Raw genomic sequence first — 24,956 nt, 5'->3', positions numbered from 1 at the left:
TTAATGTCAAATAAAGTTCACACTTAAAATTTTCATTTTTGGTAGAAATACAGTCATTTGGTTGACAGGAGAAAACTTTTATACTCTGTTCATAGTTTGACATTTTACTTGAATCTTCCAAACTCACGGCTACCATTGTTAATTCAAACATTGTTAATTTCAAAATGAATGCAGCAGAATACCTAAGTACATGGTTAATGTGTAGATGATTGAGATTAATATTGGTAATTAATGTAAAATGGTTGTAAAAGTGATTCAATCTGTCAGTTATACTTTCCAAAGTGTTTACCATATAAAACCTAATGACTTTTTGGATTTCTCAATATCACATTTATCATATAAGTTTTTAATCGCCTCTGCTGTAGTGCTTTTGTAATTTGGAAGCTGAACTCCTGAGGTGTCCTTGACTTGGTAACTTGGTCTAATTCCACCTTTTTCCTTCAACACGGGACCATGCCCGCCACCAATGCCTTTGTGGGCAGCCTTAATAAGTGGATAGACATTTCGCCCTTTTTTTGAAGCTGTATCAATAACTTCCTGCACATACTTTTCAAATTCCTTCTTTTCCACTTCAAGTAGAGCCATGGTTTTTTGTTCATGTTCCAGTTCAGCTGCACGCTCACGTAATGCTTTTGCTTTCTTTTCAGCCTGGAAATGGATAGAGAAAAGCAAAACTTTTTGAGAAATTACAGGGGTCATGATCAGAGAATTTATTCTTTTCAATAACATATGCAAGAAAAAGTAAAGACTAGACAGTGTTTGATCCATTTCAAATAACAATGTTAACCTGATCATCTATAAAACATCTCACAACTGTCTGCTTATTCTACCTACATTCAAAGGGATATTTTTCCTGAATTATTTGGCAGTCCCTATACAACTTGAGAGCTAGCTATTGAAATGATGTGAAGTCTATCTCTTTGATCAACAGAAGTCCTTATCAGCACATTTTGTGAATGCAGAATAAATGGGCAAATTTCTTTAAATGTTAATTCATAATCAACTCATTTCAGCCTATAATAGCAGAAGTATTAGATTATGTGATCAGTGTAAAATATCCATTGTCTTAAGTTTCAACACAACATCCATTCCATTAAAATGTTCACCATTTTTATAATATAATTACTAAAGTTTGGTGCATGTTTGGTTAGTTGTTAATTCTGCATTTTGTTTACAATTATATTCTGATGTTAACTATGCATTTTGCTATTTAAGCAAACTGCATCATAAGTTAATAGCGGCTGATGTTTTAAAGTTTTGTACAACATGTGAAAATTAGTTATTATTTGATTATAACTTAATTGTAAGAAATACAGAATTAGTCATTAGTATCAAGAGATACTATATCACAGACAATTACTAATAGACAAAGTAATTGGGTAAATCCAGTTACAAATTACCCATTTTAAAAAAAACATATACTGTGTTTCTGTTTTCTCCGTTGCTTCTGTTGTCACTTCATATTCACAACAATTAAGGTAGGTCTCCCTACCAATAGATTTCAAATGAAATAGGCCATTCTTCAATCATGTGATGTACAATCAAGCACTGTGGTTGAGGACTAATTAAGTTTGACTGTAGATAAATGAATGTTGCTCCAACTGACACTGATTCAAGACTGCTAACAGGTTTTAAATTTTGGTGACAATTATTAATATAAAAGGAGCTCTTCTTAACTATGCTGTCAATGAGCATGCTAATGTTTACAACATCAGGAGAAACTTTTATTTTGCATCAAGTGAGTCTATCAACTAGAAATTATGTCGTAAGTATAATCATACTCAATGTTTCATTGCTAGGTGATCTTAGTCATCACACAAGTGAAAATGCTATTGCCTAGAAATTGGATGACACCCATTTTAGATACTCCAAGTAGCACCTAATGAGAAATTGAAGATTATTGAAAAATAAATCATGAAATTGGGACATCCTCACTTTAAGAAATTACTATTGTGTTTAGCATCATTAAGATTCATTAAAACCCAAACTGCATGTTCACGAATAGTGGCTGCAGCCCAAGTTTGCAACTGCCATTTCATGTGCCCAATGCTTTTGGGATATGCCGTTAAAATTCTCTCTCTCTATGTGGCAACTGCACAGCTTAGCATGGAGATAAGGGAAAACAAGGAGGGCACAGGAAAGTACCCCATATCAAAGAAAATGGGGCATGGGACTGGCAGATAAAAATATGTGGGCGTTCAGAGACCACCTCCTTCCCCCAAGACTTGCAAAGGGAATAACCACAGCCCAAAACAGGTGTTCCCAGGTCAATCTGGAGTGCAGCATTAGGGCCATGGATCAAGGCTTCACCAGAACACAGATGCTTTGATCTCTGCCTGGTGCAGTCAAGTAAAATTGAAATGATTTCAGGAGGTGGGCATAGAATTTATAAAATGACATCCCAGAAGGGAGACTTTAAATCATGTGATACTCTCCTTCCGATGTGTCACTGTGAGTGAACAACAAAGAGCCTTCATTGTTAACTCAGTTTTGAGGAAAGGTTTTCAACATGAAACTTTAAATATATTTCTCTTTCCACAAATTCTGTCTAACCTGCAATGTTTCCAGTATTTTCTGATCTTTTTTTTCTGACATTTTCAGTATCTACAGTTCTTTTGATTCTCAGTTAATAATGAAGGTTGTAGGTCCTGCCCAGCTGGTCCAATTACAATCTGTGTGTGTTGATAATAGCCACTGTGCATGTTTATTATATTGTGTGTAGAAAATATAACAGGAAATGGTATCTCATTCAGGTAAATTATGACAGGTAGTATCTGGACAACTTCCCAATGGATAGGACTAGTACCGGAAATGGACACAAACAAATTAAAACTATATCTAGAACAAATTTGTGCAAAATTAACGCGTAAAAACAGGTGGTGATACATGCAATATTCAGCATAAAATTAGGAAAGAGAAAAATCATTTTGGGATCTGTTCTCTGACTGGAGGGACGGGAAGTAGAACCAGAAGCTTCCCTGTATGACTAAAACTTACCATTTGTTCAAGGAGGAAGGATTGCAAGTTTCCACCTTCTTCCAGTTTCTTAAGTTTTTTTTTCCTTTCCTTTTCATGATGCACATAATCTGCTTCCATCTTGGCATGAAGGATTTCAATTGCTTGTAATTTTTCTTCTTTTTCCTTCTCCTCACGTTCTTTCATCTAAATGGACACTACTGTATTCAGTTATTGCACCTCAAAGTATGTTCATTTAAAAAAATCACAGATTAAGCACTGTATTACTTAAACTGAAATATCACCACAGTGCTCCCCAATGTATTCCATTCCCATCCTGAAGCATTCAGAACCATGTTTAACAAGAAGTGCTGGAAGAGGTCAATCTCAGCTTCTTCCTAAGGTCCCCACCATCACAGTAATCATCTCCAGCCATTTCACTTCATTCCACATGATATCAGGGAACATTGAGGGACAGGGGGAGCTTGGTGGAGAAGATCAAGGGTACCTGAAGAGGTCAGCACAGGCAGGTAGAGTGATGAAGGCAGCACACGGGATACTTGCCTTCATTAGCTAGGCATAGAATATAAGAGCAGGGAGGTTAAAGTACTTTATAAAACATTGGTTAGGCCACAGTGGAGTTCTGGATACCATTCAGGTTCCACACTATAGGAAGGATGTGATTGTACTATAGAAGGTGCAGAGAAGATTCACCAAGATGGTGCTTTGGAATGGAATGTTTCAACTATGAGATTTTTCTTACAGCAAAGGAGGCTTGGTGGGGGGGGGGGGGGGTGGTTGGGGGGGGGGGGAGGGGGGAATGTATAATGGAGGTGTACAGAATTATAAGGGGCACGAATGGGGTAGATAATAGGAAACTTTTACCCATTGCAGAGGCACCTAAAAGTAGAGGGCAAAGGCTTATAGGGGATCTGAAAAAGACCTTTTTCACCCAGAGAGTGGGTGGAATCTAAAACATGCCAAAGTGGGTGGTGTAGGTAAGTAATCCCACAACATTTAAGAAGTATCTACACAGCATTTAATTCACCAATGCGTAGAAGGCTATGGCGTAAGTGCTGATAAATGGAATTAGTTTAGATAGATACTTTACGGTCAGCATGGACATGATGGGCCAAAGGGCCTATTTCTGTGCTGTACAATTCTATGACTATTAAGAAATAACAGAACACTGGATGCAGCAAAGGTTATGGAACCGGACAATGTCCCAGCTGTACTACTAAAGATCTACGTTGCAGAACTAGCTGTGCCTCTGTATGAGCTCTTCCAGTACAGTTACCACACTGGCATTTACCCATCAATGTGGAAAATTACCTCTGTATGTTCCATTCACAAAAGTCAAATGAGTCCATTCCAGCTAAATTACCACACCACGGTCTATTCTCATTCATCAGCAAAGTGAGGGAAGCCATTGTCAACAGTGCTATCAACTGTCCTTTACTCACTAATAACTTACTCTCTAATGTGCAATTTGGATTTCACCAGAACCACTCAGCTCCAGACCTCATCACAGCCTTTGTCTAAACATGGACCAAAGACTTGAATTTCCAGATTCAAGGCGAGAGCGAGTTCCATTTATGTCAAGGCAGCATTTGATCAGTATAGTATCAAAGCATTCCAGTAAAACTGAACTCTATGGGCATCAAAGGTAAAATCCTCTAATGACTGGAGTCATACCTCACACAAAAGAAAATGGTGTAATCATCAGAGGTCAATCATCTCATTGCCAGGACATCACTGCAGGAGTTCCTCTGGGTAGTGCCCTGCACCCAACCATCTTCATTTGCTTCATCAATGATCTTCCATCCATTTGTAAGTTCAGAAGTGAGAATGTTTGCTGATGATCAGACAATGTTCAATTCCATTTGCAGCTCCTCAGCAAATGAAGCTGCCCTGGCCTCCCAATATTTGCCACAGATTACATTCCCCTCATAACCACAAAAGCTAAGCCTAGATCACTTTTGGCAGCTAAAAAGGTCTAAATAGCACCTTTTTCAAAAAAAGGCCTCAGCAGCACTCTGGACCGGAAATTTCATGTAGGTTCCTCCAAGTTGCATCAAAATATAAATTGTCAAGACTGAGGAACCACTAATAAGATGCATATATAAGCATCCACAGTCATACTGTCTCCTGTAAAACAGGCAAAACATCAATTCCAAGAGCCATATGAAATTGTTAATATGTGGTTGCAGCCTCTGAAGTTTCAGGACATGTCCTACTACCACTTTTAGAAAACTGACTGTCAGATTTTTTTGTAGATGAGCATTTACACAAGAAGTACTTTGCTTTATTTAGGAGAACATGTAATTTTTGAAAGCTATTTGAATAGCCAAAATGCATGGAAATGAAGCATTTCAAATATGCAATGCTCTCTGGATTTGGACTGAGATTAGGTTATATAAAGTTCAGTTCCAGTAAATATACTTAAATACAAAGTGTTCTGATTAAGATTCAAAAGGGTTGAAGAAAGTTTAATCTCTTAGAAGTTGCTGAACAGGAGCTCAAAAATGAGAATGGGCATAGAATAAAACTCAAATGAGGGAAGGGAATGAAGGATTTAAGGAATGTTAATGTTTGGAAGGAACAGTACAAGGATAGGAATGCCATTAACCAATATTTTGGTGAGAAAATCTGTTGAGAAATATAACTAAAGATATGTATGTTTTTCTTTTGAAATCTCAAAGCCAACCATTTATTTTCCTGATTCTGTGTATCAAATGAATGGCCTCAATGTTCACTATATCTTTCCTCACTTCAATGATTCCTTATATTCTTTGATGCACCATACCCATACTTTCACCCCCTTCTATCGGTTCTGTTAAGCTGCCTCAAATAATCACATGAGTTTTATTAATACTATTGGAGTGCAATTGAACTTTGGCAGGACTTAAAATGAATAAATAGTGAATTAACCATGTATTATGTGATACCCCTGATTTTATTTTTACTTACATCAGGTGTGACATACGATAGATCAATATGTGCTATTGCTCATTTTGGACCCCCAAGTTGAAATTATCCGCATTTGGTCCATAGTTAAAGCTATGCTATAAATGGGAAAAAGTACAAGAAACATCAAAACATGCAAGTACTTAACCATCATAATCCTGTGTTCTTCAATTGCCTTCATATCTGCCAGTAATTTTTCTTCCTTTTTCTTTATTTCCATCTCTCTTTTAGCCTCCTTTTCTTCCGCTGCTTTCTTAATGCGCTCTGTTTCATCCCGTGCTTCTTCTCTCATTTGTTCACTTATTATCTTCACTATCAGGTTTCTCTGATCTTCCTTCTCCCTAAAATTTCCAGAAAAACAAAAATGGACACAAACTTATACCAACATTGCAGATGTCCTACAGTTTCTCATTAAATGAAAAAGAATAAATAAATGAAATCAATTATTACAAATAAACTGCTTATTTTGAAAATCATGAACATAGGGAGAAGGCACATGAGAGGAGTTAAAATAAATCTAAACCTTAATCTTGAATTCAAGGGGCAAATAGCCTATTTTACTATGTAGGGAGACACTACATGACAAAACCAGATGGTGATGCACCTTGGGTTTCACCTATTCTCTATATTGAAATGAATAATGCAGGACAATAGATGATTCCTTTTGTAGAAATCTGATTATTCAGAAACCTGCCTGAATTCCTTCTCTGTGATGTTGAAGGTTTTTAACCTTTTTGTGTCTAACTATGATTTGTTTATTTGAGTAAATCATGGCAATTCAATTTGTAGCTGAATTTGAATTTCAGGCTATATTTTAATTTATATGTTGTTCAATAATTTCACTTTATTCTTAAAAGTGCACAACACAGCATTCTACATAATTGGATTCAATGCTAAAATTGGATTGTCTTCTTTCCACCATAATGTGAAAATAGTGGGGCAATTTCCTCAAAGGCAAGAAAAACCAACTCACTTTTGACATTTTCCACTGTTCCCAGTACAATATATAAAAGATATAACAAACCGTTTTTGAGGGATTCTGGATACATGTTTATTTGGCAGAAATGTGTTGGGTTCATTTCACTTACTTGTCCATTTCTGCTTGTCTTTCTTTCCTAAGCTTCATCATTTTTTGTTTTGCTAAAACATATAACCTGATATCTTCATCGTGTAATTCTTCTTTTTGCTTTTCTAGTGCTTTAATTATATTATTGTTCTCAACGTGTGCCTGAAAATGGAACAAAATATGAAAATGCATTTATCTGATGCTTTTAATATGGTGAAACATCCCAAGCTGCTTCACAAAAGCATTGTCATATGATATTAGAGCAAATGACCAAATCCATAGCAAAGAGGTAGATCTTAAATAGTGCCTGGAAAGAGGTAGAGGGACAGAGGGGTTTGTTTAGAAAGGGAAAGAACTTACAGCTTTGGCAATTGAAGGCATGGCCTCTAATAATAGAGCATCTAAATTTGTGAATGATCAAAAGGCCGGAAGTTGAGCAGTACAAAGGTTTTAGAGGGTTGTAAGTTTGGTGAAGATTATGAAATTAGGGAGCAGTATGGCCAAGGATGAGAATTTTAAAATTGAGATGTTACTTAACCAGGACCACAGCAGTGATGGGTGGACAGAAATTGGTGCAAGTTAATACTCAGTAAACAGCTAGGATGCTAACGCAAATTAATTCACCAGGGTACGTAATTTATTTAATTAAAATTAGCAATTCAGAGAAGATTTAAAATGTCTTTCAATGTAAAGGTCAATGTTTTTTAATACTGAATACCAGTTTCCTGCTGCAGTTAGGGCAACTCAGGAGCAGGTCTTGCCATTCCCTGGGCATTCCAGAGTATACCATTGTTACTTTGGAAGAACAATATAGAGAGAAAGAGAATTTGGCAGCATGGCAAAAGTCAGAGCCCACTGTGCAGCATGGGGTAGGTAAAAAGGCAAATATTTAAAGTGGAGCCTTTTGCTAATGTGTATTCCCTGAATTACAATTTATTATAAAAGAGCTGTGTTTCCTCTCTTCTCTTTGCCTCTTTCTCCTCTAACTAAAATAATGTAACCTCATTACTGGATAATCTAAATAGGCTAAAAGTTGATTTATATGTTTTAGTGAGAAAAAGGTTAATGATCAAAGATCAGTGATTTCAACTGAGTAGGTGTCCTTCCACTGAATTCACTCAGGACTCTATGCAATTGCATAGATTACATGGATCTAATGCCAAACTTTTCCACCACACTCTCCAATATCACAGTCTTTCTAATATTCATCCACTCCACCACTTTTCAGAATATCCAACTACTCAAAAATAATTTTTCACTATCCATGACCTCTCCCCAAATAGGTTTCTTGGCATCTTTCTGGACATTTTTCCAATCAATTAACCAGGCTCAACCCCGACCTAGAGTCAAAGTTTGCAGATAGGATGCCCGCAGACCAGTCCCTGTGTTCCAACACCAATCATTATTCCTGACTCCTATTCATGCTGCACATGTTTTTGAAGCCAACATATCTTTGTTTTAATAACTATTCCCAAATCAAGTAGCACCATCTGAGGATGAGTACAGCAGGAATCAATGAAGAGATCCAAAGAATGTCTGAACAATTGTCAGAGTGGTCGATAGAAAATAGCAAGCAATTGGCAGGAAGATGGCAAAAATTCAGATTAGATACACTTTTTTTATTTACCATGGTGGGCTGCAAAACTCCCCTTTGTTTCCTCCATATGTGGGGAATACTGTCTCCAACTGTAAGTCACTGTGGAATTATCTTGCTGGTAGGAGAGGACATAACCAAGAACTGTAAATGGAGGAGTTTGAGATTTTGGCTGAAAGGTATGAATTTGTGGCAGCTTGGTCACTTTTGGCAGTTATCCCAGTGGAATTTGCAATGGGTTCTGGGTTCGGTACACCTTTGTTGACAACTGGGGCTTGAAAACTCCTGCTTCTTCCAATGTAGCCCTCTGTATTGTCATCAAGATAGCTAGAAATCAGATTTATGTGATAAGCAGGCACTTGTGTAAAAAGGTTGGATTACTCATTTCAAGCAAAATTTATAAATCAATGATAGCCTGGATGTTTGTACTGTTAATCCGGAAAAGAATCAATGTTTTCAAGCAAAGCTTTTGGGACAAAACAAGAAAGCAGAAAATATCATATCAGAAATCAAATACTACTATGACAACAAGCCGCCTGAATCTCTGGGACTATATGTCATTCAACTCTTTGGGATGAAAAAGTGCTTGAAGCCTACCATATGACTGATCTTATTGTTGTATTTTTCTTGCTTTTTAAGTTCTTCAATTTTACTAAGTTCCCATTTATACAACTGCATCAATTTCTTGATTTCTTTTCCTTCCATTATATCTTGCTGTTTCTCTTGTTTTCTTAGTTGTTCATGTTCCTTTATCCTGCCATCAAAAAAATGTTTAAATACCATTGTTATTATGTAAAGGTAGTGGACAAATGAGCAACTTTCATGGGTATCCCCTCATAAAAGGGCTGCTTACAGAAGTTGCAGTCGGTATCAACTATGTTTGCATATTTCAGTAAAAATATCTGTTGAAATGTTTCCCAGCCCTGAAAAAAAATGGTAATGTCGTGAGACTAGATATACCTGTTAGATGAAGTGTAGCAGTGGGAACCATCTGCAAATTCAAATCATTATCATGGCCTGGAACCATCAAGGGCAAGGTAATTAAACAGTAACATTGTTTTCTTGAAAGGAACTTAAGTATGCCTCTCTTGGTTAATTATGACTCTGAAGGAGGACATTCAGTCTATTGCATCCTTGCTGGTTCTAGCAGAGCAAATCCCATCAGTTTCATTCACCCTCTCCTTATTTCTCAGGCTTGTGCACTGGACCAATAAGTTTTTGAGGCACGAACACAGCTGCCAGAACCACTCATAAGAATACCCACTTTTGTCCCTTCCAAGGTGTGTTACAGTGGCACAGCAGTTAGCACTGCTGCTTCACAGCTTCAGGGACCAATTCAGATCCTGACCTCAGGTGCTGTCTATGTAGGGTTTGCATGTTCTTGTGACTGCATGAGTTTCCCCGGTAGTCCGGTTTCCTCACACATCCCAAAGATGTGATGGCAGATTAATTAGCTTTTGTAAGTTATCCCTTAGAATGGTAATAATAGAATAAGTTGCAGGGCTCCTGAGAAATAAGGAGAGGGTGAATGAAACTGATGGGATTTGCTCTGCTAGAACCAGCAAGGATGCAATAGACTGAATGTCCTCCTTCAGAGTCATAATTAACCAAGAGAGGCATACTTAAGTTCCTTTCAAGAAAACAATGTTACTGTTTAATTACCTTGCCCTTGACGGTTCCAGGCCATGATAATGATTTGAATTTGCAGATGGTTCCCACTGCTACACTTCATCTAACAGGTATATCTAGTCTCACCACATTACCATTTTTTTTCAGGGCTGGGAAACTAGAAATTCCTGAGACAGCAATTTATTAGTTTTTTCCCCCCAACTTATCTTAGGTTGATGGCTACATCTAGAGAAGGCCTAGGCTGCAAACTAACAACATCCCTTATACCATGCTCAGCACATTTGAGTCCAAATCTGATTTCTAGCTACCTTGATGACAATACAAAGGGCTACATTGGAAGAAGCTGGAGTTTTCAAGCCTCAGTTGTTAACATCATATTATTAACGCAATTTTCCCTCAAGCATATTCACAGGGTTATGAAGCTGCTATGTAGTTTCTGGTAACTATTGGTAACCATTCATGAGAAAAGAAACAGTTAAAAGAAATGCATTTAGATTGAATCTTTCATGATCTAAGACTGTCCCAAAGCACATTGCAACCTATTTGATTCAGAGTCACAGCAGAAATATAGGACAAACTGTTCCACAGGAAGCATCAATAAATAATTATATGATAATTTATTTTTTTAGAACCATAGAACACTACAGCACAGAAAACAGGCCATTCGGCCCTTCTAGTCTGTGCCGAAACTTTATTACGCTAGTCCCATTGACCTGCACCCAGTCCATAACCCTCCAGACCTCTCCCGTCCATGTTATTCTTAAAATTTAAGACTGAGCCCGCATTTACCACGTCAGATGGCAGCTCGTTCCACACTCTCATCATTCTCTGAGTGAAGAAGTTCCCCCTAAATCTTTCCCCTTTCACCCTAAAGCCATGTCCTCTCGTACTTATCTTTCCTAACCTAGGTGGAAAGAGCCTACTCGCATTTACTCTGTCTACAACCCTCATAATTTTGTAAACCTCTATCAAATCTCCCCTCATTCTTCTGTGCTCCAAGGAATGAAATCCTAACCTGTTCAATCTTTCCCTGTAACTCAACTCCTGAAGACCCGGCAACATTCTAGTAAATCTTCTCTGCACTCATTCAATCTTACTGATATCCTTCCTATAGTTAGGTGACCAGAACTGCATACGATACTCTAAATTTGGCCTCACCAATGTCCTATACAACCTCACCATAACATCCCAACTCCTATACTCAATACTTTGATTTATGAATGCCAGGATGCCAAAAGCCTTCTTTACAACCCTGTCTACCTGTAACACCACTTTCAGGGAATTATGTATCTGAACTCACAGACCCCTTTGTACCTTCAGGCACGGTAGTGTAGCGGTTAGTGTAACGCTTTACAGCACCAGCAACCTGGGTTCAATTCCTGCCACTGTCTGTAAGGAGTTTGTACGTTCTCCCCGTGTCTGCGTGGGTTTCCTCTGGGTGCTCCAGTTTCCTCCCACATTCCAAAGATGTACAGGTTAGGAAGTTGTGGGCATGCTATGTTAGTGCCGGAAGCGTGGCAACACTTTGCGGGCTGCCCCCAGAACACTCTGCGCAAAAGATTCATTTCACTGTGTGTTTCAATGTACATGTGACTAATAAACATTTTATCTTGTCTTATCTTGTCTTATCTTGTCCTCCGCACTCCTCAGTGCCCTACCATTTACTCTGTATGTCCTACCTTAATTTGTCCTTCCAAAATGCAAGACCTCACACTTGTCTGCATTAAGTTCCATCTGCCATTTTCTGGCCCATTTTTCCAGTTGGTCCAGATCCCTCTGCAAACTTTGAAAGTCTTCCTCGCTGTCCACAATGCCTCCAATCTTAGTGTCATCAGCAAACTTGCTGATCCAATTTACCACATTATCATCTAGATCATTGATATAGACAACAAACAACAATGGCCCCAGCACAGATCCCTGAGGCACACCACTAGTCACAGGCCTCCAGTCTGAGAAACAATCATGCACTACCACTCTCTGTCTTCTCCCAGTTAAGTCGTGGTGATTTAAATATCAATATTGGTAAGAACTCCAAACATAACTTCCCTGCAGTTCTTTGAAATATTGCAATGGGATCTTTTATGTTCAAATGATGGAGCATAACAGACTTTAGCATGAGATCTTTGTAAAATAGCATCTTCAACAGTGCAGCCCATTTGCAAGACTTATAAATCAAAGGAATGAGTTTCAAAAACATAACTGAAATTGATCTTTTACTCACTGTTGTTGATGGAAATCAGAAAGAGCCTTTCTCTCTTCTTTTTGTTTTAGCATTTTTTGATACTCTACATCCTCACTTGAGTATGTATCGCGTTGCATTTCCTCCAGAAATTGTTTTTCTTGACTTTTAAGAAAATTTGCCCTTTTCTGGTTCAGTTCAATCTGGGCTTCTCGTTCTTTTAGCGCTTCAGTGAGCATCAGTGCAGCCTACAAAAATATGTGCATTCGTTATGAAGAACACTGAATGCTTGTAATGTAGATTGTCTAATAAAACTGTGTGATCAGATGAAGTTATATACTGAAGGTACAAGTTCAAGGAATTTATTCACATCAACATGACTACAAGACTGAATTTTAGCTTTCATAACCTTTATCATTTCTAATTCAGCATTAGTAGTAGATTGCCTGTGTTCTTAGGGTATTTGAATGTGGATATTACATATTTTTATAACAATAATGTTATAACATTTAATGCACTGCCCTTCTACTGAGAAGGTATTACGTTTAAGGTGATATATCCCTCTTAGGCCACCAAATCCAATTCCTATAAATATGCACAAGCCTGCAGTCAGCTAGAAGTATTGTTGGTACACATAGTTTGAATTGCAAACAACTTGAGATTAAATCCAACATTCTGTTAATGCTAATAGCAAATAACTTGACAAAGAAATAATTATACCTCCTCTCACCCTGCTTCCTGTAAAGACTCCATTCCATTCTCCCAATTTTCCATTTCCACCTTCTCTGTTCTGATGATGAGACTTTCTACTCCAGTGCTCTGAGAGGACTTGCTTTTAAATTAAACATGCTTTCCCTCTACAATAGTTGACTGAGGTCTCAAACATGGTTACTCTATTTCCCACACTTCTTCTCTCACTCCCTCTCCTCCCCGGAAGAACAAGGATAGGGTTCCCCTTGTCCTCACCTTTCACCCCACCAGCCTCCACGTTCAATAGGTCATCCCTGTAGTTTCCATCACCTTCAACAAGATGCCACCATCAGACATATTGTCACCACCCCTCCCTTTTCAGTATTAAAAAGGATCCACCCCACCATGACTCCATCTTCACCTACTACTTCCCTTCTTTTTCAATTTTCCCATGCAATCACAGGGGATGAAACCCCAGCCCTTTCTACCATCCTGAGACCCAAACAGTTCTTCAGATGAAGCAGCAATTCATTTGTACTACTTCCAATGTAGTCTATCACATTTGGATGCTCCCAACATTGTCTCCTCTGCAGTGGAAGAACCAAACCCAAACTGGCTGACTACTTTGCAGAACACCTCCATTTGGTTCACAAGGGTGACCCTGACCTTTCAGCTGTACATCACTTTAATTCTCCATCCCACTCCTACTCTGAGCTCTCTATCTTTGGAGTCTTTCACTATTCCAATGAAACCCAATGCAAGCTTGAGGAATAGACCTCACCTCGGATCTCAGCAGAATGCAACACTCTGGACTCAGGTAACTGGCCTTTTCCAGGATTCTTCTTTTATTTCAGATTTCCGGTAATAGCTGTGTTTGGCATCTTTTGGTTCCAGCATTTTTTTCTCTCTACTACCCTCATTCATTTCTCTTTAAATACGATCATCCAGACAGCTGTGGTTAACACCGTCTCTCAGATGGCACTAACAGCACTCATGTCACCTGGGCTAACTTGGTTTCCACCATGTCACAAAATATTCCCTTTGTTCTCTCCACCCCTCCACTCTCTGCAACTTAAAGTATGCTTGTTTTCTCACTTTTTCTGTTCTGATGAGAAGTCAGGGACCTGAAACATTGATTCGATTTCTTTCTTCACATATGCTGACTAACCTGCTGAGAATCTCCAGCATTTATACTTTCATTCCGTTAACTGTTTTGTTTACTTTTGTAGCTCTGTATTAACTTTTAGGATAAAATAAATACTAAAATATCTTTTCACTGCATAGCTCCTAACCTCTTACTGTCAATAAATTATTCCAATTTGATTTTTTTCAGCAGATAGCCTCATATTTACCCATACTGAACTTTTCATCCTACTCCCAGTGATACATATGCTCTGCTTCCTATCAATGTAATTCTGCAAACTTGAAAAAACTTGAAAGAGCAACTGACTTGGATGAATGAATAAGACAAAATCATGAATCTATGTGGTGAAAACCTGAAGCTACATTACAGAGTCCCATACATCACCAGCTGTGCTATATTGCCAAACAGAGGTAGTCTTACCTCTGTCTTACTCCCGGTAGTCTTCCCTCCCCCATGCTCAGGCGTTAAGCTAAAATTGTATTGGGATTGAAATGATGTCATTGGTTCTTGTTTATATTTTTAAAGCAAGGTTCTCCTACAGTCAAAAACAAGTTAAAATCTAATCACATGGGAAGGTAGCGGGATCCCAGTAGTGGGCATTATCCTCAATGAGTCATTTGAAGGTTACACCTTTTCATCATCAAAAAAAGGAAAAAAAAATCATGTCCCACATTCATGACATAAAAAATAATTAAAGGCTTAATCCATATTTATATTCATTTCTGACGGCTTGAGCTTTATTTGGGTGTCACAGGAAGGATATTCAATGTCAAAATTGAGAAATAGTTTGTAATCTTATTACTTCTCTTGATAAATGATAATGAAACATTGGTTAGGTAATATTGAAATCAAGTCAACTATGATGATGGATTAATATTGTCATGAAAGAATTTAATTTCTGAAGCAAAATTATGAGATTAATAAATATAATCAATATTATAACATTCACTTAAAGTAAATTGAACTGTTTTTAATTCAAAAGAGTTTTTAATAATTTAGAAAAAAACATGATACTGTACATTAAATCCTTTCACTCTGTCAGTCTGGTAGAAAAGCAGAGTTTTAGCCCGCTCCAGATTTTCTTTTCTTTTCTGTTCCTTATATTTTGCCTCTTCCAAATCTATTTGTCTCCTTTCCTCTTCTTCCTTTTCTTTACGTTGTTTTCCTGCATCAAGTCTTTTTTGTCTGTGACCCTAGGACAGATTGTACATCTTTTTTGTAAATTAGCTTTTGAAAGCTTTGTAACATTTTTGTCACAAGATATTAACTTTTCAACTACAATACACTTGATTTACTTTTGATATAGTGTGTTTCTCAACAGCTGATTTTGTGTTACAATTCTTGTTCTATAGTGACAATCTGATAATAAAGGTCTCTTACATTTCATGCAAAATTAAGCTCTAAGGGCCTGAAGCAGAGTATGATTATTCTGCAATTCGTTAATTATGAATATTAAGAAACTTTTTCAAAATTTGTGGTTTAAATTCTTTATTTATAGCTTTATCACATTACTAGTCAAATGTTTATTTGAGTTCTTTTTTCCACAGCTATTGGGCGCATAATTTTATCACAAAGCTGTTAGTTATTTTAAGAAACAACTCATACAAAATCAAATTTTTAGATGCCTCTGCCTTAAAAGCACAAGCAATAAATCACAAATTGTGAGGCATTCAACTATCCACATCAGGAAGCTGTTACTGTTTTTACCTGTACTACATCAATGCACTCTGTACTGACTCAATGTAACTGCACCGTGTAATGAATTGACCTGTACAATTGGTTTGTAAGACAAGCTTTTCACTGTACCTTGGTACAAGTGACAATAATAAACCAATACCAATACCAACTCTGGAACTAATTTTGGAAAGCATAGCTGGCAGTATGATCAAAATACAAAAGGTCATCAATGTCAATGTGCCTGTTATTTAAATTAGTGTCAGACATTAAATGTATACAAGGACAGACACACACATTATTAAAAAAAAGCTTCCTGGCATGATATAAAATGATATCATATTTGAACAATAGTGGTGTAGTCGTGTTCAATTAAAACAAATACATTGATGTACCAATACAGAAGAGGCAAATGCTAAAACTGACTGTCCATTGCTGCATTGGCTCCAGTGCACACATGGAGAATAAGTTTCTGCTACAATAAAGATATAAATAAGAGAATGAAAGATACAGACTATCCTGAGAAGCAACAAGCATAGCCAGTGTACATACTTGGCACATAGACTTAATTATAGCAACTTACTTTACCACTAAACATACTACCAACAAGTACATATTATTCCCAATATTTCACTGCATTCTTGTGCTCTAGGAATCCTAAATAGTCCAACCAGGGACAACTGTGAGCAATAGAGAGAAGACAACGTACTAGCCTTAACAAGTTCAATACCTGTGATGATAACTTTTCAAAATCATGTGTAATAATCACCTACAGAGAACCTTGCAATGTGTACTATCCAAAAGGACAAGGGCTTCAGGCACGTGGGACATCAGCACCTGCATTTACCCCTCCAAATCACATACCATCCTGACGTGGAAATATATTGCTATTCCCTCTGTCACTGGGTCTGATTTGCTGGGACTATATCCTGGAACTCCCTTTCCAACATCATTGTAGGAGTACCTTTGGAAGGACTACAGGAATTCAGGAAGGTGGTTCACCACCACTTGCTCATTTAGGGAAGGGCAATAAATGCTGGCCTTGGCAACAATATCACGATTCCAAGAAAATTAATAAATAAAACCAAAATTACATTGCACTTCACTGAATTTGTTTGTGCAATAAAATCTGCTATTATGCCAGGTTAGGCAGTGCTAAAACATACATTAATGATGATACACAAGAACACAAGAAAATAGTAGCGGGAATGATCCAGCAGCCTGCCCCACCATTCAATATGATCATGGCTGATCTATGCTGGCCTCAACTCCTCTTCTGTGCCAGGTCCCCATAACCCTCAATTCCTCTATCTTGCAAATATTTATCTATTTCCACCTTGAATATATCTAATTATCTGGCCTCCATCATCCTCAGGGGCAGAGAATGCCAGAGATTCACTACCCTCAGAGAGAAGAAATTTCTATCCACCTCAGTTTTTAATGACCGGCCCCTTATTATGCAGCCATGTCCCCTTGTTCGTAACTCTCCCACTAGTGAAAACATCTCAACTTCTACCTGGTCAGACCCCCTTAGGATCGTATATGTTTGAATGACATCACCACTCGTTCTTCTAAACTCCAAACTGTCTAATCCTTTCATCCCAGGAATTAGCTTGGTGAATCTCCTTGGATAGCCTCTCATGCTACTATATCCTTCTTTAGGTAAGGGTATAACCTTAACAAAGCCTCCCTATTCTTAAATTCCAACCCTTTTCCAATAAAGGCCAACGTGCCATTTGCCCTCTTAACTACCTGTTGGATTTGCCTGCTAACGTTTTGTGAATCATGCACGGGAACATATAGATCCCTCTGAATTCACTCATTTGCATTCCGTCTCTGTTTAGATAATAATCCACCTTTTGATTCTTCTTAGTGAAGTGTGTGACCTTACACTTCCCCACGTTAAACTTCATTTGCCAGGTTTCCACCCAATCATTCAATCTACCTATATCCTATTACGGAATCAGTGTCCTCATCACAACATGTCTCTCACCTATTTTTGTATCATTGGCAAACTTGGAAACCTTACATTTTGTTCCCTCCACCAGGTCATTATACAAATGGTAAACAATTGAGAGCCATGAACTGACCCCTGGAGTACTCCACTAGTTACATCTCTCCAGCCTGGAGAGCCTCTTTTCTATGTCACAGCCAGTTTTCAATCCATGATAACACCCTTCCTCCAACACCTTGTGCTCTTAATTTATGTGGCACCTTGTCAAATGTCTTTTGAAATCTAAATACGTTACATAAAGCGTTCCCCTCTATTCACTCTTCCTGTCACAACCTCAAAATATACAAACAAATTTGTCATAGATGATTTGCCTTTTATCAAACTGTCTGCCTTGAAGAAATTACACATCCAAACTCTATGATTGACCCTTCTGATTCTTGTTACTTTGGGCAAGGCAACCTACTACTTTATTTTGTTTGTAAGTCCCTCACAGTGTAATACTTGTGGCAGATTTTGGCTGCAGGTTAGAATAGGTGAAGCAATGCTGTCACGGCTTCCCTAATAAACAATAGATTTTGAAGACATGCGGCTGCTGAGAGATTGAGGTACATGTGACTCTGTCCACAGAAGTGGCCTTGAGATTATCTGTACATAGCCAAGATCATATCAGCCATGATATTGCTCAATGGTAAAGCAGGCTTAAGGGACTGAATGGTCTCTTCCTGTTGCTAACCTTACAGTTGGATGTTATAGTGGATAACAAACTTCTACCAATAAAATACAACCAAAAGCCACCCACCAACCTATTTATTACTGTAATCTTTTATGTGAAAATATCAGTGTCAATCTGGAGACCTAAATGCATCAAATTATAAGCTTGCTCACAAAAGAGGGCAGTTATAATTGCTTCACTGTTATGATGACATGCAGTGTGGCAATTTCAATTCCCCAGACAGCCTGAAATAAGGGGAAGGTTTAGAAGTTAGACTCCTTTTCAACATGACCTGGACAAACTGCATAAATACATGAAAATTGGGTAAAAGCTGTGTCATCACTTTCATATGAAAAACTAAAGGGCAATACTCAAGATTGTTACTGGAATTGTAGTATAAAAACTATGTTAACCCCCACCTTTTCTGATTTGCTAGTCATTTTACATCTGCTTCTCAAATACAATCAAATGAACTCAACTATACCCTGGATGTTAATAGAAAAACAATGCTCCCTTATTGTATGCACAACAGAATTCTGTAAATTTTAATTGATCAATTGTGACAAACAATAAAAACCGATAATGTTGCACAACATAACAACAGACAGTATAAGATACTTAAAGAGTGCTTACTGCAATGGTGTTTGTCCAGTGTTTAGTTACTTCTTTAGATTGTAAATGTAAAGCTTCTCTTTCTTCCTTCTGAGCACGTAAAAATTCAGCCTCTTTATTTATACCATTCAAATCATCCTGGATTCGTTGCCATTCTGCTTTTGGAAGAACAGTAACTTGTCGAAGATCCACCAAATTTGGAAATTGTAATCCATGAGGGTCCTTTGGTTTGTCATGAATCTGTGCTAAAATTTCCAAACCATGAAATTCCAAATAGAGTAAGCATATTCCCTGCCAATTATATCAGATAAATCATACTAGAAAAAGCAAAGGTGCTCTTTCTAATATGATTTATCTGATATAACTGGTAGATAGTAAAACCAATCACCAATTCATCATAACTGATCATCAGTGCCTTATGCATACAACCTAAAACAAAATAAGAATTGTTTTAACCAAGCAAATTTAAAACACCTTTGCATTTTCATTTACCTTCACTGTGGCCAGCCCGAGTAACTTCAGGATATGTGCTCCCCTGTGTAAGTTCAGCTTTATGATGCATGAGACTCTGATGAGTTTTTAATATTGTGTAATTTCCAATATCTATTTTTAGGGTCACATATTTCCAACTTTTTAACAGTTTATCATGGAAATCCCCAATACATGAAAAATGAACTCTGTACAGATGGTGGGGCTTTGTAAATTGGTGTATAAATTGGTTGGTGCACTTGATTAGAAGAACATTGAACTTCCTAAAACAGCTGGCATATTAAATAAAAGCCAAACTTTTGAAACTTACTCTACTGACTAATGGTGAATGCTATCTGCTGGTTATTATATCCTGGCCAATATTTGTCTCTCAGCAACTCCAATGAAAAAGATCACCTGGTTTGTCCATTTTTTGTGCAACCTTGCTGTGGTTAAATTGGCTGCTGGACTTTCTACATAATAACCAAGAAATTCTTCATTGACTTTTAAAAAAACTGTAAGTCATCCTAAGTCTACAAAACATGTTATGTAAACATGTCAATTAAAATAAAAAACACTGTAGATGCTGGAAGTCTTAAATAAAGGCAGAAAATGTCAGTAACACTCAGAGATCAAGTAGCTTCCATTGAAAACGAAAGAGAAACAGAGTTAATGATTCTGATCCTGCAGGGTCTTCAACCTGAAATGTTAACTGTTTCACTTTCCACAGACACTACCTGACTTATTGAGTGGTTCCAGCATTCTCTGATTTCATTTCAATATTGGCAGCTATCTGTAATAAATGTGGATGGTGTAAGTGCTTCCAGTTCCCCCTATCTGCACCCAGATCAAGAATTTCCCCCATTTTTAATATCTGCACACAATCCAGAATCCAGGATACACTGAATTAGCGAGCATAAATTAATTCTTTGTGTTATTTACTGACATTTTCTAATCATACTAATAATCAAACATCCTTTTAATGCTGCACCTATTTAACAACTTAGAACTTAATTCTGTATTTATAATTTAACACTACATGCATGGTTATATTTCTCAGCATTAAAAGCACCTACCATTCACATCTCCAGGATCCCTTTCCTCAGAACATTTTGGTGCACATACCTTGGTGTTCCGAACTAAAGATATTCTACCTACAGTGCATACATAATAGATAAGCAGCTGGAAAATAGTATTCAATAACATGCAATTATAATAATTACTATTCATTAACAATTGAGCTCCCATCAATGCTGCAACTACTAATTTACTTTTACAAAATTATTGAGTTAATCATGTTCCTCATTAGGAATCTCATCAAACTCCATAAGGATAACAATTCATATGCAGAGACATGATTGCAAGGTGAGTAAGGATGAGAACTGAATATTCTGGGGTCCTTGGAATTTGGGAAGGTGTAAAGAAGGGAAAAGGAGGTGGGGAGCTTTCTTTATAAAGTCTGAGGTTAGCGCATAATGGAAAATGGTCTTGACTCAGAAGATCAAGACACAAAATCAGTTTGGGTGCAGATACGATAAAGCAAGGGAAACAAATCATTGGTGGCAATGGGATCTCTAATGGTAGCTACATTGCAGGACTTGAATCAAGAAATAATGAGGACTTGAAATAAACTTACTTAATAATTGTGGGTGGCCTTAATCTTCACATGGATTGATTAAATCAAATTGGCAAAGGCAGCCTCTAGGATGAGTTCATAGAGAATTGAATAATAAATTGTGGAACCAACCATGGAACTGGCTATTTTAAATCTTATCATATGTGTAATGAGCGAGGATTAATTAAATGAGCTCATAGCAATGGATCCTCTGGGACATTCTCAATCTCATATTCAATTTTGAGAATGAGAAACTTAGATCTAAATCCATTATCTTAAACTTAAATAAAGGCAATTATAAAGATATAAAGACAGAGTTGACTAAAGTGAACTGGGAAAATAAAAAGAGGGTGAAGATAAACAGTGACAGACATTCATAATTCTCAATAAAAATGTATTCCACTGAGAAATAAAGACTGTGAGAAAGATGATTCATCTGTAGCTAATTAAAGAAATCATTTTTGGAAAAAATAACAGTTTATAACTATGGCATTAATAACTACAAATTCTGACAAAGTAAAGATATAATGTGAATTGCACATGACTCCACTGTTTACCTCACACTAGTGGTTATTTGCTCTCAACCCAACTATTATTTTTGAGAATTTTCTGTATTACTTGTCCACTTTAATTGGCCATTACACAGACTATAGAAAATTTAGGCATACTGCATTTCATATTGTATAACTGTTAATACAATATTATTCAACCCCTCTAGCCCAAAAATTGAACAATTTAAACAGCTGACTCCCATTCTTGTATGTAATAAGCCCTTCTTTGAGATTCTAATAATATAAATATAATTTGCCTTATTTTCCTTTATCCTTAGATTCTGCACTCTCTCTCCCGCTCTCTCTCCCAGTCTCTCTCCATACCACTCTCTTTTTTTCTCTCTTTATTTATCCAGTTTGTCTGTAATTAATTTTCCTTTCCAATCAGTTCTGCTTTTTTTCTTAAATTTAATTTATTAAAGGAGGTATGCCACTATTCACAGTGATCCTACCTGGCCCCGCTATCTTCACTGTACCATGGCAGGAAATTATGAAGGAATTACATTCAAATTGAAAAGTCAGAAGAAGTTCTTTTTATCAGTATGCACAATAAGCTGCCCTACTGCAGTAAGATTTGGCCTGTTAACATTGCTGATATCACCTGTGCACATCTAGAGTTGGCTGAAGGCAAAAAGATTCGGGAACATACTGCCTTAATTACACCAGGTAATGCCATGATAACTACAGCAGTTTGCAATGTAATTGAGTGACAGCCTTTCACATTGAGTGCCTTCTCATTTTCTTATAAGTACAGCCACATTGTTTTGCTTCCCTATACTCTCTTGGGAGAGCAAGGATTCCAATGAGAATTTCTCCTTCCATCTGGTCTCTCTGCAAAATGACAACATGGGCACATAAGAACTTGAAACAGATCTAGGTCATATGGATCCTCATGACTGCTGTGTCATCCAGTCAGAGTGTGGCTAAAATTCACTGCCAACCACTCCATCTGCATATGTCTTGAATACTTTAGTATCTAAAAATCTATTGATTTCAGTATTGAGCAAACACAGCCTCTACAGCTGGCAATTCTAAGGATTCGCAACTGTGTGAGTGAAGAAATTTCTCCTTTTCTCAGTCTTAAATAGATGACAACTTATACTAAAACTCTCATCATGATATCTAGACTCTCCAGACAGGGAAAACAACTGCTCAACATCTATCCTACATTTGAATAGGGGCGTATCTCTTTTTCACCTCCAGAGAATGTAGTACCTTTCCATCAACTCTCCTCATAGGACAGCTGACTCATTCATCGAATTACTCTTCTGAACCTTTGTTGTACCCCCCCCTAATGAAAGTTGGTAGGGATATCAAAAGTGTATGGAGGCATAGTTTCATCAAAGCCCTATATATATGTAGCAAGACTTTTTGTTTCACTTTCTAAAACTTGCATACTAACTCTCTATGATGTACAAGTGATTTATTTACAAGGAACCCTTCTCTCATGCTATTCTATTCCTTCCACCAAAGTGGATAATTATACACATCCACACATTATACTCCATTTGCCATCTTCTCAACCTTTTTACACTTTCCTCATAGATTACTTTTCCATTTAGCTTTGTATTGTCAACATACATAACAATTGGTTGCCTCAGCTAAATCACTGATACAAATTGTAAATGGAGGGTCAATGACTGAACCATGTGATACTCCTTTCAATGCACTCTGCCATCTCAAAACTAACTCATTTTTCCCATTCTAATCACTGCACTTTACCAATCCTTAATCCATCCTAATATATTCTTTTTAGCCAGTCCTCAGGATTGAGGATGAAGTGACTGTTGAGGCCAATGTGGGAACACAGGCTGTTCCAAAGATGGGGCCAGACGTGTCTGATGGTGCATTCGAGCTGGTAGTTTGTGAATTAGTGTGCTCTTTCTGCTGGTTGTGATGGGGTTTTTTGTGCACCTGATTGCCATCCCACTTTGAGCAGTCATGGGACAGGGATTCCCAGAGTGTGCGGCGATGTTGTATTTTTTTTAAGAATGCTTTGAGCACATCCTGAACTTTTTTCTCTCCACCTGGAAATCTCTTCTCGTGACAGTCCTTGGAATAGAGTGCCTGTTTTGGAAGTCTGGTCTACCCAATGGAGCCAACAGAGTGAAATTAAGGCCTCGATGACAAGGCTGTGTACTGGGGAGAGAATGCTTAGATTCACTTCTCCTTCCAGTGGATTTAGAGAATCTTCCTGAGACACCATTGGTCCCCTGCAATGCCTTAAGATGTCAGCTGTAGGTAGTCCGGGTCTTGGAAGTAAATGGGAAAGCAGGTAGACCAACATTTAGGCTGCCTGGTAGATGTTCAATGTTAATGTTCAAATACCTTTTTGTTCAAATACCTTGGTTAATGTTCAAATACCCTTTTCCACAAGACCAAAGACTATTCTAGTACATTGAAGGTGATGGTGAATTTACTGGAAGATGGTTCCCGGGATATGAGCCCTGAGGAGTTCGTTAACATTATAGTCAACAAGGGTCAGTGGATGAGGATCAAGGACCCTACAAAGAGTTTATTAAACCTTACTCCAGAAGTTTGATATAATTGGTTTTATTATGTTGGAAAAACATATTGTACAAATAGCATTATAATTTTGTCCTTGGGCGATAGTAAAACCTGTTGTCCTTTAGCCTAGCAACCTGATGCAATTCATGAAAATTTATCTCAATAACCCCGTCGGAACGAAAGTTCCCAGTTATGTGGTGCGTAAACTTCAGAGTGCCATCGTAGCGACTATATTCACACTGAGCAAGTACTGGACCTCACGAGTTAGGTAGGTTATCTTTGTCCAAATGTACAAGTTTATCGCAGCCGAATCCATCGGACCGGGTGAACCCGCTGGCTCTAGTCCTACAGATGCAACCCGATTGTACGTCCTTTGACCTACTTTGAAGAAGAACTCACCAGAATTGTTTCTAATGTCACTCATCGATCTTCCATTTGGCGGCACAAAGTTTGTCGCCGTCGCCATTTGCTTAAAGAAATGACACCATGGTTCAGAAGTTAATCACCGAAGGCCAACATTTCCTGGAGCGCACAGCCGGACCGCGGTGGGCTCTGTGTTGCCCAGCAACAACGCCAGAAGTGTGAGCAAAGTGTGTGCCCGGCCCCAGCAGAATGTATTCTCCGTTACCAGGCAACAG

The 24,956-nt window shown here is 37.7% G+C and overlaps 1 protein-coding gene across 1 annotated transcript; it reads right to left on the bottom strand.

Moving 5' to 3' along the window:
- Window positions 1–203: 203 nt before the first annotated feature.
- Window positions 204–24,875, bottom strand: cfap210 (cilia and flagella associated protein 210). Its single transcript, XM_052029379.1, has 10 exons — window positions 24,718–24,875; window positions 20,721–20,798; window positions 19,198–19,421; window positions 15,244–15,417; window positions 12,433–12,638; window positions 9,180–9,336; window positions 7,011–7,150; window positions 6,071–6,263; window positions 2,998–3,162; window positions 204–648 (listed from the first exon to the last, which is right to left on the bottom strand). Exons 1-10 carry the CDS (start codon window positions 24,782–24,784, stop codon window positions 286–288), a joined length of 1,767 nt encoding a protein of 588 aa, XP_051885339.1. The 5' UTR covers window positions 24,785–24,875; the 3' UTR covers window positions 204–285.
- Window positions 24,876–24,956: the final 81 nt, after the last annotated feature.

This window comes from Pristis pectinata, chromosome 1 (genome assembly GCF_009764475.1).
Source record: "Pristis pectinata isolate sPriPec2 chromosome 1, sPriPec2.1.pri, whole genome shotgun sequence".
NCBI lineage: Eukaryota > Metazoa > Chordata > Chondrichthyes > Rhinopristiformes > Pristidae > Pristis > Pristis pectinata.
The sequence above is the reverse complement of the archived record's forward strand: the minus strand, read 5'-3'. Positions and strand labels throughout refer to the sequence as shown.